We start from the raw sequence: 15,467 nt of genomic DNA, 5'->3' as shown, positions 1-15,467 counted from the left end.
AACTGACGCGTTTGTACGACGAACATAAGTGACAAGTTCTAAAATAAAATTCATGCCGCGTTTAATATGTATTGCATGGCCTACGTCAAACTATATTGGTGCGTTTTCCGGAGATTTGTTACCAGTATATGTACGAAAGTCGGTATGGCATGACATCAGTGCATGACGAACGTAAGCGGCAGGTCATGCATGACCAGGTCATGTACGTACGGTCATATGGGTTTTTGTTCTGTTGTGTTGTGTTATAACTGTTTTGCTGTGGAGAGTTTGACGTACATATTGCCTCAGCTCCTCCATATCAATAAGTTCTGCACCGAAAAGAAATTTAAAAAATCAATGCTGAATGATAATAAAAATGAACAATCAGCAAAAAAACAAAAAAACGCATAATAGCACATTTAAGCTAGTTGAAAGAACGTGTGAATGAACAGTTTTCTTGCAGCAGTTCACACTGTCATAAAATTTTCCGACGCAAATTTTTCTAATTTTACTCTCAGGTAATATACTAACACATCATTTCATAAATAATAATCCCTGGACCATCACAAGCGCTCATACAACCTGGTTCCCACTAAGAAGTCTGTCAGGACGTATAGGTTTTATTCGCGTGGTGTATATATCATGTTGCTCAAGTATTTGGGCATGACAAACATGTGATATGCCGTGTGTTCAAATTCAAGCTTAATGGTTTTCTTAAAATTCAGCACTAGGAAGAACACTAAATCGATTTTCGCAGATACGTTACGAATCCAGGGAGATACAAATTGATACAATAATGATGGCTGTCAGTGTCACAATTAATTAGGATTCAATAATTAACTTTTCAGAGATTGCAGTGAGCGGACATATTTGTATTTAGAAGTGGGAGACAGTTGCGTTTCTACACAATTACACGTTGAAAAAATTCTTCTAGCATGCCTGTGCTCCGAGATACTGCGTAGAAACCTAGTTTTGCTTAGCGTGACTACACGTGCAAGACAGTAAGCACTGGCGCGAACCTACTTTCCGAAGGGCCACGGTAGTTACGTGCATCGTTTAATCTGACAATAAGTCGAGGGCATTGGTAAAGATGATAACGGTTGCCCTTCTACTACAGGTTGGCGACACCAAGCTACCGCTGTTTGTCACATCGGGAAAAGAAATTCCACTGATATTCACCGCCCTGCATGCTAATGATGCAAAGTACAATTGAACCTTACCGCGGGATACCTCGGGCACAGAAATGCTAGAGGAATTCTTCCATGTGTAAATGTTTCGAAACGCAACTGCCTGAAGTTTTTCGATACTAAACTCTCTGCTTACTGTAGTCATTGAAAAGCTAATTACTAATGGCATCTTCGGGAAAGCACACCGGTGCGCACCAGTGCGTTCGTACGTATTCGATAAATTGCACCGGTGCGCACCAACCATCTTCGGTAACCAAAACGCACCTTGTTGGGGTACAATTTTTTTTGTTGCTCCGAGGTCTACCGAAAAAATTTGTGGAGCAACGCTGTGTAATCCCAGCCTTCGTTGTGTGCCGCGCGCGTAGCAGACAATCAGCAGACGACGCGCGATGGCTGGTATGGTGACAGAAAGAAAGATAGCACGCCTCGAATTTTCGGAGGCATGTTTGTTCAGGTTATTTGATGACGACAGTTAAGATGAAATTTCGCTAAGCTTGGTGTCCAGGCACACCCCTGAAGTACTGAAAGTTCGCAATTTTGTGGGGGAAACCGTCACGCTCTACTCCAACGTCGACGTGAGTAATTTTATACTTACATATACTTTAAAAGTTTGTGGACTGGAGCTTATTGGCTCTATTCATAGCGGAAAAAAGCGCTCATGGTGTAGCAGACGATGCAAAAAGCCGGACGGAGCACAGGGGGGCGCAAATTCAAAGCGCGCGCGTTACGCTAGGCGGCGCCAGCACTGTGCACCAAAGTGTACCATTTTGTCTTTGGTATTTCCATTTGCCCCTCCACAGAACTGGGGCGTTCTGCCTTTTTTGGTTTTCGGAAAATTCTAGACAGCTCCTGGGCACAATTCCGAAGATGCTATAAATCCTAGCTGATTGAGACATTGAGAGCTACCATAATTGTCTCTAGGACCCCCTGGAAACATAAGTGTTCTCCGAAGGTGGTTTTCATGTTCTTCCTTGTGCTGAAATTTAAGAAAATTATAAAGCAAAACTTTGAACACGGGGAATAGTGAACTAGATCTCAAAACACCAATGACTTCATTTGCAACCAAATACGAAATAAGCAATGTATGCGACTCTTTACTGGCTGCTTCCCATTGCATTGATTCCCAGACGGATTTTTTTTACACACAACGCTGCGTATGATTCAGCTTTTTGCGTTGCGCTCATCCCGTCAAGCAATCAGTATCTTTTAGAGACATTAATGTGAGCTTCTCATATTACGAAGTTTGCATAGACACGACACAACTGTTGGCTTTTATTCGTTTGCCATCGTAATATGTGGTTTCTTGTTTGATGTTCCATTTAAATATTAGATACTGCAGAGTTTGCTGCACTGGAATTCTCCTTATTACAGCATCGGCATGTCCTTGTTGGTGGCCGAAGGGCTGTGTCGCCTTCACATGCGGTGCTCTAGAGTGCTCCGGTGGTGCTCCACGAGCATCTGCTTCATTCTGGTGCTGCTGTTTGCTGCCCGCACCTGGAACAGAAACATCGTGTGGGCGTCCAGAGAGGCCCTGTTCGAGTAGGTGAAATTCTTACTCTTTTCACGCGCAGTTCATCTTTCGTTTCACGTTCATTGTTCACCAAACGTAGAACGTGAATCAACATTGCACGCTTTCTTTTTTCTCTTTCGTTCATTATATTTACATTAGCTGAATGATGCATTTTGTTTGTTTCAGATCCGGTGTAAGGGACCTTCCAGGAAACGCAAAGGTGCATTACAATTACGCTAATCTGCAGAAGGACATTGGGAACTCAGATTTGGCCGTCAAACATTACCGGCTAGCAATTGCGTGAGTTCTCGGTCGCTGTAATCTTTTCTCAACGCTTCTTACATGCAGTGTTCGTGTCCAGAAACATTCTTCATTTAGTGCTTATTTGTTTGTTTTTATGTATGAAGTGGTTTTCACACTTTTTGTCACCAAACGTCGCGTGACATTGAAGGACTGCACCACAAACCGGGTACTCCAATGATACCATCCGAATCATAAGATGAGGCATGCAGGTTTTAATACGACGTAACCCGGGCATTCCACTAGGTATACCAGTCAAAGAAGCTATCTTTTTTTTAATATGGTCTTTGGCCAATAAACCTTTGAACGGGATTGCATTACCTACGCTTGTTCAGCCCCAGACAAGCGAGAAAGAACATTTATTTTTACTGCGATTACTGAAGCCTTCGCTTGCGCTGGTGAGGACGTGGCATACTGTATCAGGTGATGAGGCGTAATGCGATAAGGTGATCTTTGAACACTTTTTCTGCTTCCCGCAGTTTGTGGCCAAATCACGCCAGCGCTCACAATAACTTGGGCACTGTGCTGACGTCAGCGGAGGAATCTGAACACCACTTCCGGTACGCCTTGAACGTGAATGCAAACCACCCGGGGGCTCATTTTAACCTGGCGAATATCTACAGGTACGTGTGACTTTTCTAGCAAGGTGTGGGTGTAGCGAGGTTAAAAACTGACAGGAAAAAGGCACACTTGAAACGAAACATTATTTTTTGTTGATTGTAAATATAAAGCCATTAAACAAAATTCAAAGCATATTTACGGAATGAATGAGGATGAGTGGGCCAAAGCGTCCGTCAATCTGTCCGTGCTTCCGTCCGTGGGTCCATACGTCTTTACGTGTGCCCGTTCGTTCATACGTTCTTGCATCCGCCTGGGCGTCAGTCCATCCGTTCGTGCGTCCGTTCTTTCGTCCGTTCGTGTGTTTGTCTGTCTGCCCACCTCGTTGTCTGTCCGTCCGTCCGTGCATACGTTCCTCCATCTAGTGAGCACTTCAAGGGCCGCCATCTCGCTTCTTTTCATCATATATTCATCTTATCGAAATATCGTCATCCAGCGGATATTTAAAGCACTAAACAAGAGTATGCACCACATTTCTGCTCTCAGCGCTTTGTTAGCACCGAGCGCGTGACAACGACGCCATGCTACGTTTTTCGTAACATGTGGATACGCGGATATGATCCCGAGGGCGGGTAAGTGCCACTTGTATGCGGGTATCTCAAGGAGAATAATCCTTCTTGGGGTATGCGCCACAGGTTACGTGCTACGACAACGGGACGCACAAGCCACGCCATAAGGAGCTTCACCCCTAAAACACTTTGTCATATAGCGAAAAAAATGACCGCGTATTTGCCTGCTTCACTGCTAACGGCGTCGAAAGAGAATAGTCCTCTGCTTGCCTTGCTACATGAATCTTGGTCTCAATCTTGGCTACCTGTGATGCTCTGTTCTAGTACCATTTCTGTACGGCTTCGGTACTGCTCCAGCTAAGGTGCGCAATAGTTTGACGCGCATTTTATGCTTTAATGAAGTGCCAAGTTGCTTCTGTATCACTATTTAACGTACGCTTACGTTCATTCTGACGCTTGTTCAGGCGCCGTCCAGTTTGACTGACGTACACTAGTCACGCAGTGTGCGTCAACCGACTGCACACGTAAGCTAAAGAAGACTCCAGAACTTTGAAGTTATGGCAAAAAGACATAAACGAGAGTTATTGGAAATTATTGTTTCAACAAATTGGGCATAAAACACACCAGGAAGCCGTCTCTTGCTTTATTCTTTTGTGATATAGACTATCTACACGAGTAGTGTGATGCGGTGGTGTGTTATCTGTTTTTGATTTTTTTTCTATATGTGGGAATGTTATTGGCAACACGTGATGTTTCCGTTGCTTTATATTGGCAATGAACACAAAGTATGGTTGAGTTAGAGTCTACTAAAAGAGAGGAGTGCCCGGTCCCAGCTTCGAAAAATGAAGCCCAAACAGGATCAACCCGCTTGTGGCACCGAGGTCGGTAGTCTGCGTTGTGTCGTCGATTTAAGAGTTGCGGGGAGATCCGAAAGCGGTAAAATTCCCGCTTCTCACTCAAAAGGCCCAAGTTAGAATCGCAACTGTAGATGGCGCATTTTATTGTAAGTGTCAACTGTACAGCTATATTGGTTTGGCTTTGTTTCTTGAATCTTACTTTAGTGTGCTACGCACTGCAAAAAAATGCGCAAATTTTGAAGTAATGAAGATGATGGTGATAAGTGGAGTTTGACGTCCCAAAACCATCACATGGTTCAGAGAGACGCCGTAGTGTAGGCTTTCAAAAATTCCGACCACCTGGGCTTCTTTAACTAGCACCCAAATCAAAGCACACGGGCCTGCACCATTTTCGCCTCCATCAAAAATGCAGTCGCCGCTGCCGGGATTCGTTCCCGCAACCTGCAGGTCAGCAGCCGAGTACCTTCGTCACTGGACCACCGTTGTGGAGCGAAAAAGGGGTAAACTTGACAGTTAGCGTTCTTTTCCCACGTGCAGCAAGCAAGGCCAAAAGGACGTCGCAAGAGCTCTGCTGGAACGTGCGGTGGAGCTTGATCCAGACTTCTGCGAGGCGTACTCGTCGCTTGCGGCCCTCGTGGCTGAGAAAGGTGACCTCGTTGAAGCAGAGAGGTTGCACCAGATGGCGTTACGCAGCGATGACCGAAATGCGGATGCCCGCAACAACTACGGCACATTCCTTCAGTCACACGGTGAGGCCGGCTGTACTGTGGCTTCTATTCATTCCTATTAAGTTCACAGTCATGCTATGTGTAAAGGATCTTAAGTACTTCTTCAATAGCTAAATAACTGGTAACTCCTCTGGTAAGCTGTATCTATGCCAAAGCAGGCAAACACTTGAAAATTGTTACTGCGATGTATGACAAGATTTGATATTGATTTGTGTGGTTGAACGTCTTAAAACCACTATACGGTTTAGAGAGACGCCGTAGAATAGGCCTACAAATATTCCGACCACCTGGGGTTCTTTCACGTGCATCCAAATCTGAGCACACAGGCCTACACCATTTTCGCTTCCATTGAAAATGCATTCACTGGTGCCGGGATTCGATTCCGCGACCTGTGGGTCAGCATCCGAGTACCTTAGCCACTAGACCACCGCGGAGAGGCAACGTATGACAAGTTTCCTGAGGTCCCATTTCAACGTACAGGTGACAATTCTACCCCTGCACAGGGTAGCCAGCCAGTCTAAGAACTGGCTAACCTCCCTGTCATTCCGCTTAAACTTTCTTCCTCCTCCTCTTTCCTAATAAGACGGCTGGAGGCATTTCCTGATTCAATATTCAGACGTTATATTTTTAGCACGTCCTCCGACCTTTCTAACGGTATAAACATGATATGGTGCAGGAGCAGTAAAACAATGAAGCGTTTGGAAGCACTGCTGCATGGCACGTTTGTCGATAATAATTTCAAACAGCGAACTTGGAAATTCCAAGCGAGCAAAAATTGCTGAAAAGACAGATTGTAGAGTTGTTCAACAAAAACGGCTGTTGGTACTGAAGTATATACCTGTCGCTTCGCACAATTGACACCCTGAATTTGTAATTTTTCATTTCTAATATAATTTAAATTACTTGTTGCAATATTCTGCCCTTTGATGTTTTTATTCAAGTAATCATGGATATGCTTTTTGTGCAGGCCGTGCTGAGGAGGCCATGGCACAGTATGAGCAAGCTCTCGACATCCAGCAAAACCACACCGTGGCACTATTGAACGCAGCTAGAAGCCTTCACAGCATGAACCTCAACATGCAGGCCGAGAGTCTCTACAAGAGGTCAGCCAGTATACCAACAGCCGACCTTGGTGCATAGAACTACATTAACCTATCAATTTCCCGGTTGTTGTGACAACATACTGACCACATGTTATAACAGCTGACCTAAATAGAGGATCAATTGATTATATTTCCTGGCAGGTTCTTTTGCAACATATACATATTACTGATGCCACTGAACCATCAGAACCACGCCCAGTGCCTCAAATCAATAGTTTCTTACGTTTTCAATTCAGCGGGCCAAGCCGCGGTAGAACTTTAAGAAAGGTGAGCGTTGGTTGAAAACGTCGTAAGCCAAATATTCTCAGCATAGACCGATGTTATTGAAGGCCACTAGCTGGTCCATGTTGTTAGGGGGGAAATCTGAACAAGATACCGTCACTGAGTGTTCGTGTTCCAGTGATGGCTTTCTTACAAGACGCTTCCTCGTAGTTAACATAATGTAATGTATTACTCGTGTGTTACGTAATACTTTACTTGACGTGTCTTTGTAGGAACTGCGCATCGATGCCCTCTAGTGCGTTCTAGCCTTTCAGATAGCACTAGTGTTACAATTAGTGCTTCAGATGTATTTAGTAGGTAACACTGATGTTGCCTTATTATTCACGTTGTCAATTTGAATAAATGAGTTTCTGAGTGACATCTACCATTGCATGACATCACGAGTATCAGGGAGTGAGTTTTACAACCATGTTTCAAAAGCTTGGCTTCCTACAAAGTAACTTTTGACACATCGTATCAGAGTTGTTTTTCATCGTATATACAAATGATTGTGTAGAGCAAATGTGGGACGGTCGCTCAAGAAGCCTCACTAAACGTACGTTGCCGTTAAGCCAGCACCATGCACGCTATACGTGAATCTGGCATACAGGTCAAATTTTCGCAGTTTCAGTTTCCTTGATATCATCTGTTCTTTTTTTGAGCACAGGGCCCTCGCTGTTAAGCCGGATCCACAGGTGATGGACAACCTGGCTGTGTTCTACGTCAACGCTGGCCGCCTGGCCGAAGCAAGAGAGCTGTTTGAGGATATTCACAGGCGTTTCCCGGAGCACCGTGAAAGCAAGGTTCACCATGTGAGTCAGAGACGCCAAGCGTAACTTCGATTCTACCAATAAAATCTTTGTTAACACCTAGTATGTGGCATCATTGGCCTTCGCGCACTGCTCCTTTTCACAAGAGAGAAACATCAGACTAGAAATGGCAGACTATTTCTGTTCTATTCCTGTGACTAACTTATGCACATAAAATTTTTTGTCTTTTTTGCTATTTACTGTCAGGCGAGATGGCTGTACTAAATAATAAGCACAGTTTTAAGTACAGGCTATAGTTCATTGCCTCTTAAACACAAAAGAGCCGCCAGAATTGCAAACGTATTTCCAATAAACTGACCCAACTTTCTCTGTTGATGTCTGCGACACACCGTGAACGGCTGAAAGCATTTGTGTTTGTAGCGCGACTTTCATGCAAAAATTTAGTTTAGAAAGGCAGTGACGTAATACCAGCCAAGGTGGTACAAGAGTACCGGATGCGTGTGCATGCATTTAAATCAACTTAAATCTTCTCAAGGTGCATGGTTGAGAAAAAAGAATAATGAATTCTTCAAAATATAGAATACATTTCCAAGAGTGTGTGCAATAAAAGAAGGGCTGTGTAAGGTTGACCTTAAGGTAATTTTGAATTATATGTTACGAGAGGTGAAAGGCGTGCTGATGTTCGTTGCTGCAGTAGCTGTTTAGGCACTGCTGCATTCATACGTGTTAAATATCTGCATTTCTATGAGCGAACGTGTTTGTATTTGTGCTTCACTATGTAGAGGCTATAAATGAGTACTGTACCGATTTAGCGTGCTGTGGAAAGCAGCTTATGGTGTATTCATGGTAATAAGGACTGCAGCGCGAGCACGAAGGTGCTAGAAGAAACGGGAAACGAAAGGCGAGGCAAGGCACCTTCGTGCTCGCGCTGCAGCCCTTATTACCATGAATTCCAACCAACTAGCCCAAATAGCCGTTCTTATGGTGTATTACTTTAACTTTATTTTCAGGCTCAGCTCCTGATTCAGCACAGAAGTTTTCAAGCAGCTGAAGACCTCCTACTGGATGTGATTGAATACAACGGCACCGACAGAGGAGCGTTGCACACGGCTGCCCTTTTATACAACCACATCAACCGCACAGTCGAGGTACTTGTTACCTTATACCGAATTAGACAACCAATTTGTTTTGTTTGTGTGCGAACCAAGCATTTGTTTCTGCGCGGAATATCACTTGCTTGTCAATGTTTTCTTTGCGTGCGGGTACTTAAAACCACTCCTCTTTATTTGGCCTCAGCATTTTCCACAGAAACATATCACTGACCTTCGTACGTTATATTATTTCACCCAATGTAATAGCGCGGGTAAATCTGCAGTCCCTTTAATAATGTTTCACGTCATGCCTCTAACTCAGGTAACTTAATTTTTCTGCGAGAAATTAATGGTTTCATTTTTTTTGCACTACGTCACTGTAAAGAAAATAATGAGCAAGCATGTGATTTTGTTTTTATTGTCACACATGCTTCAGGCTGCAAGCAGTAACTGGTGATTAACATCTCAAGATAATTTAAGTACCTAGCAAGTAGCCAAATTGTGGGCTGGGTTGTGGAGTGGCCAAGTTTCGTATGTAGACGTTCAACCGAGATGTGATTCAGTACTTTTCTCAGATCTGCTTACCAATTGTTTGTAGAAGGCGACTTATTGGTCATTAAATTACATTGAGAATTCCGCACGGGGTGCTCTATAACTACGGTACTGTTGAAGAGACCGTAAAAAGCGCCCTAATTGAAATAACGCCTAAAAAATACGTAAAGAATTTGTGTGATTTCACAAGAACTTGTTTTATACATCTTTTTTTACCTAAATAAACAATATTCCAATTGTATACAGCAAATTAAGTTGCCCACGCTGTCCTGAATACAATTATTAATTTTCCGAACTGCTATACCTTCTCGCACTAACGTTTATGATCAGTGGAATAGTCATCACGTTGCTAATATTTCTCTCTAATACTTCAGGCACTGGACTACATTTTGAAGGCTCTGAAGCTATGCGATGTTGATGACCTGCGTTGTGCGAAAATACACAGTGATCACGGTGACATACTGAAGGACTTGGGCGACCTCAGCTCGTCGGCAAATGTTGGTTCTTTGAATGATGTATTTTTTACTGAATTAGCCTATGTTTCTAATCGAACTGGCTTGAACTGATTAATTCTGTTGCGAAAGAAGAACATAAACTTTATTTGTCGAATCCAGACGATTCGAGTCCGGCGTTTTTTAGTGGGCCTGGGCACCGACCGCGGATGTGGTTCCGAAACCTTGTCTCGAAGCGGCTTCCTCGGCACGCTGAACGGCCCAGAGTTGTGCTGTCAGGTTCGAGTTGCGAAAGGTTTAAGTTTTTATAATGTATGAGATTTCGTTCATCAAGTTCAGCCAAAGGTGATAGTTATGCGGTGATTTGGAGATACTTTTGCGTGGGCAGAAAGGTGTGCATACAAGGTAACAAAATTAGCAAAAATATTGTAAAAGTATAATTTTAGGTCAAGAAGCAGCTGTTTCATAAAAACGGAGTTTTTTTTTTAATCTGGCCAAATTTTTACTCGGAGCAAATAAACATTTTAAAGATAGTAGTGTGAAATCGTTTAAATCGAAATCAAACAGTAACATAATGCAATATCGCTGTATAAAGCTATAATACTACTCATATATATTTGGTTTTTATGAATACAAAAATATTTTATCTTGAACAAACATTTTATAAGGTTACGTCTTTGATCGTTCACTCAATATTGTTGTTCGTTTACTTTCTATAGAAGTGCTGTGTCGTCAAGGGCTGAAATAAAGCTGAAAAGTTTTCTGTGCAAATGTTTCAGGGAAAATAAAAGATGAGTGCCACAGAATTGTGGATTTCTTTTGAATTGTTTTCCTAAGAGACAGTCGTCCGGCGTGCATCTAAAGATGACCACTTATATTATGTCGTTATTATGCCCCCTACGTGTTCCTCATATAATAACATACATAAAAAAACAGAAAAGGCCATTTTGTTTTCTGTTTCAGAGTTACGAAGTGGCCATTCGTCTGGATTCTGGTCTTGCTCACGCTCATCTGAATCTCGCTGTGATCAGACACTTGGAGGTGAGCATTGAAGTTGCGATATTTGGTAGAACATTCCGAAAATCTGTTTTATCATGCTTCAATATTCATTTTCTTCGCCGAAACACACAATACTTGTTTGCTTATTGCTTGTGTTTTCTCTTACAAGAACTGCACTTGTGCATAAACAACTAATTATTCGACGCAAAAAAATTTCATGTGCGATCTACTGGCTAACATTTTGTGTTAACCATTGTCTCACAGAGTGACTACCAAGGTGCCTTTCGACACTATCAAGTTGCCCACTCATTAGACCCAGAGAACAAGCTCATTACAGACAACATGGAAAAGTTGAGGCGACGAATCACCAGGCCACTCACGCCTTTCCATGACTGTGTATAGGGTGGATACTTCAAGACGGAGTGCGGTTACCATGCCGCTTCTCGGCATATAGACATTGACGCTTTGAGTGGTGCCTCTTCAACTGTATTCACGGTGTCGCGCTTTGTAGATCCTGAAGACTTTGCCAGTGAGCATGTAGATGTTCTTGGTCTAATCATTAGTAATTCAAGCGTTATAGGTGTATTTATTTTATCAACTGTGCTTCAAACATTACGTCCTCTTTCACAGTGCTGAGATGTCCCCCCCCCTCCAAATTGTGACATTTTATATTTGTAATAGAAGGGTTGATAACTATTGAACGGGCTTTTTTTTTATTATACACCGCGCAGCTCTTTTAAATTGACGAGGCTTGATGCAGTACTTACCTTCCTCTAATGTCCACAGTGTCACACAGTGATTTTCATGGAGTGATCATGGCCTCACCACACCATGTTTCTTTGCAAAGTTCATGTGTTGATTAAAATGATTGATTGATATATTAGGCTTCACGTCCCAAAGCCAGCATATCATTATGAGAGACGCTTATGAAAGATTATGGGCCTACAGCATTTTCGCCTCCATCGAAAATGTTTAAAAAAAAGTTTAACGATTTCGAGTACTTCGTACTCAACTATGAGAGAGCAGTGAGCCATCCCGCTAGCACCCTTGAACGCTGGTACTTCAGTGTGTCTGTTCATCATCAAAAATGTAGCCCCCGCAGCCCGGATTCAGCAGCCGGGTACCTTAGTTACTAGACCACTTCGGCGGGGCTACGTTAATCAGATTGCTCCTGCTTTCATAGTTGATTGCAGAAATACTCCTATTCAATCTTGTTTTTTTTGCGTGCAAAACAAATAAAACTGCACAGGAGTTTCGCACACAAATTTCTTATACACGAAAACTTTTAAATTGTTCTTGTGGAATTTTAAAATTAACACGAACAAAAAGTGAATGACGACTATAATTTTTTGTCACGGATTTCGGTGTTTACACCATTTCAAAAAGAACTTAAAAACAAGAACCTTGATTACCAACCGATTGTGCCGGCTGTGCCAAACCTATTTATCTTCGGCCTTCTTGTCAGTACTTCTGTAGTTTGCTGTTGTGAAATGTACCACTTCTTTGAGCAGTGTCACAAAACTATGCAACAACGTGCCTATATTTCCGACTGTCAGTGTTGCTGGTGGGGGAGCCATCGCAACGTAACTCTCTCAAAGTGCGACAGCTTTGCTCACGCCTTGTTGCTCTGACTGGATCGTGATGTGCGTCGTCAATCACGGAGGCTTACGAATTGAGCGAAGTTCGAATGCAGCAGTGGCAGGACACAAGAAGATTTCGCGCAAAACGTCTGACGTCATCACCAGATTGCAGCGCGTGTATACATTGATCTTGTTTTTGTGACCTACAACGAGTGTGCAAAATCTGTGTATGTCCTGCTTTACAGGACGCAATGCAGGCGAACGTACTTAGCTGCTGAGTGTCTGCTTGTGTAAATTGGTAGTTGTTCTTTTTCATTGTGCTGAGAACAACAGAGAGTTGAACTGGTTAATGAGCATTTACGATAACCGAAATGGAGGCATGTACGCACGAACACAAGAGAAGCGATCAAGACAACACAAACACCGTGTTCCTGTTGCCTTTGCCTGTTCTGTCGTCGCATTGCTCTTTTTGCCACCGAGTTGTTGCCTCGTGAAGGATCTACGTAGAATAACATTTATTTTACGCATATTTTGGTAACCTTTACAAATTCGCAATAGACTATTTCTTGGTGTGTTTGCATTATTTTCAGGTCAGTGAAAACAGGGCGGCACAGAAGCAGACGCACATCAAGATGTTGCGAGTTCATCTGTTCCCGAGTTCCTTCGGCCTTCTTCATAGGACAGCAGTGCCACACTCGCTGAATGCTGTTCGTAACGCTCAACGCTATCTATCCACCACCGCAGCAGCGGTAGTAGCGCATACGCAGTCTGTTTTTCAGCGGCAGCATACAGTTGTGTGATAGCGTGCAACAACAGCTGTTAAATCGTGGTAAAGCTCGAAGCAACGCAAAGGGCTGAGTACGTATGATGAAAGAAGGTGTATAAAATTACCGTCACCACAAGGAGAAGTGAACGATTGCTCAAGGGCATAGGTGTGATACGAATGGATTAATAGCCCCCTTCCTGCCCCATATGCCACTAATTTTTGGTCAGTTGCTCCTAAGGATCGTGATAAAGTGCACTGTCTCTTAGTCTATCTGCACCGGAGACAATGCGAATGACATTTCTTGTGTGATTGCGAGAAAATTGTGACCCGCGTTACGTTATCAGCGTAATTATGTGCACGTGGCTTATGTAGAAAGTAAAAATGCTGTCCAAGAATACAGGTGAGCTTTAAGTGGCTTTCGCGCAGCTTACGGGGCAGTAACCCAAAATGGGTGTTGATGGCGTACCATATATATAGGTGTTAACCCTATCCAAAACGTTTCAAACGCTGAATATGTTGCCTTCCTTCCACTATAGCCACGAAACGAAGTCCTAAAGGCCGGATGACCTTGCAGGAGCCGTTGTTTGCGTCGCCTTACTTCACCAGAGCCTGGCAAAGGTAGACCTATTTCCAGGAAGCTGTCTCACTGTGTGAATAATCCTGTCAATGCTAGCATGTTCTCGGCGTTCATCGATATTATTGCCCACTGACGTGCAATGATCCGAATTGATGTGCTCATATAGTCCACGATAAGCGATGTCATCGAGCTCTGGGAGTTTTCATGTATAGCTGTGGTCTAAGAGATAAGTCAAAGTTTTCTTAACGTCGAATAACTTAATCTACGTTTCGTAGACCTATTTTCAATATTGCTCATTGGGAGAAATTCGCACACTCCTTTGTCCCATGTGTGCGCTTGTTTGTCACCGCATGTAATAGAGTGTCATTGTTAGAATTGTTATCTCATGCCTGTCTGACTGCGTGTTTTCATCCGTTGCAAGTTTGTAAAAGACTTCATGTTGTCATGTCCCACACTAAAAAAATGTGATGTCTTCATGAAAATCTGTCCCTTTTTCAGTGAGTATTCTGATAGCCGTGTTGTTGTTTTATTTTTTGTTTCGCAAGAGCGCGCGTGATCACATTTCGTCCAGTCCTCCATCTGTACACGGCCTCAAAATTTGTCTCTACTGCACGCTCTTCTACATATTATGTGTAGATTAACCATCCTGTCATGGTTAATAACTGTCACTTCATTACAGTGATCTCGAAAAACACACTTATGAAGATAAGCACTGATGATGTAAACGTGAAACTGATGACGTAAAAAAAACTAGACACAACTCATCTAGGTCATGGTGCCTGATCATTCGGCCACACATGTTCAGTTGTACGGTATTCGCACTTTTTTAGCCTTCAGCACCGGTTATATTTAGCATATTTCCACACTAACGTGTCATAGGTAAAATAGCCACAACGAAAACATTGCTGAATCGCCTTCTCACATGCGATAAGTGCTCAAAGAGAAGGCAGCCTCGTTATCAATCGCGCAAGAACGGAGGAAACAAACTACAGTAAATCAAGAATCTCAATTCTTCAAAAAAATCAGATGACCTATGATATGAATACGTCTTACTTTTTTTCTGTTTTATATATGGCCTGTTGCACATTTAAAAAATAGAAACACTGGCATCAGCAAATTACCTAACCTCGGCATGAACACTAAGTTGTGGATGAACAAGCGTGTGCTGTGGTAGGCGATGCCTCAAGTCGAAGAACATCCTGGGTAATGTGGCTACTAAATCCGTTGGCTACCATGGCAGCTGTAACGCGCGCAGCGCTTCCTCATGGACTGTTGCTACAGCTTCAGACGAACGATCCTCCGGGTATTCCGATTAGGCACCCCACTCAACCTCTTCCGTTTTCCCATTTCCGTATCACGAACCATCGCAGTATACTCATACGTATACCAGCAACAACAATACCTTGCCTCGCGTATGAGCAGGCGCCGAAAAAAGAAACATAAAAATCCTGACACGGGCAAACAGCGAAGCGAGCAGAAGTTAGATTGCTGCATTCTTTGCCCCCCCCCCCCCCCCAATTTGGTCTCCCGAGGGAGCACACGCTGCAGACTCATCTATTCCTTTCCGAGAAACCACTTTCACTGCACCACTTTTTCTTCCGATTGGATCTTTCCGGCAATCTTGATTT

General features: G+C 43.1%; 1 protein-coding gene across 1 annotated transcript in view; it reads left to right on the top strand.

The window, feature by feature from the left end:
* The window catches only part of LOC142774773 (protein O-mannosyl-transferase TMTC1-like), a 41,423-nt gene extending 27,102 nt beyond the window's left edge, over positions 1 to 14,321 (top strand). The window contains exons 6-15 of the mRNA XM_075875807.1: positions 2,538 to 2,705; positions 2,863 to 2,976; positions 3,456 to 3,599; positions 5,498 to 5,709; positions 6,656 to 6,791; positions 7,720 to 7,864; positions 8,833 to 8,970; positions 9,840 to 9,962; positions 10,881 to 10,958; positions 11,181 to 14,321. Coding sequence (XP_075731922.1) covers positions 2,538 to 2,705; positions 2,863 to 2,976; positions 3,456 to 3,599; positions 5,498 to 5,709; positions 6,656 to 6,791; positions 7,720 to 7,864; positions 8,833 to 8,970; positions 9,840 to 9,962; positions 10,881 to 10,958; positions 11,181 to 11,318 — 1,396 coding nt within the window. The 3' untranslated portion in view covers positions 11,319 to 14,321. The remainder of the gene's footprint in view (positions 1 to 2,537; positions 2,706 to 2,862; positions 2,977 to 3,455; positions 3,600 to 5,497; positions 5,710 to 6,655; positions 6,792 to 7,719; positions 7,865 to 8,832; positions 8,971 to 9,839; positions 9,963 to 10,880; positions 10,959 to 11,180) is intronic.
* The last annotated feature ends 1,146 nt before the right edge of the window (positions 14,322 to 15,467 follow it).

This window comes from Rhipicephalus microplus, chromosome 10, assembly GCF_043290135.1.
Source record: "Rhipicephalus microplus isolate Deutch F79 chromosome 10, USDA_Rmic, whole genome shotgun sequence".
Lineage (NCBI taxonomy): Eukaryota > Metazoa > Arthropoda > Arachnida > Ixodida > Ixodidae > Rhipicephalus > Rhipicephalus microplus.
The sequence above is the reverse complement of the archived record's forward strand: the minus strand, read 5'-3'. Positions and strand labels throughout refer to the sequence as shown.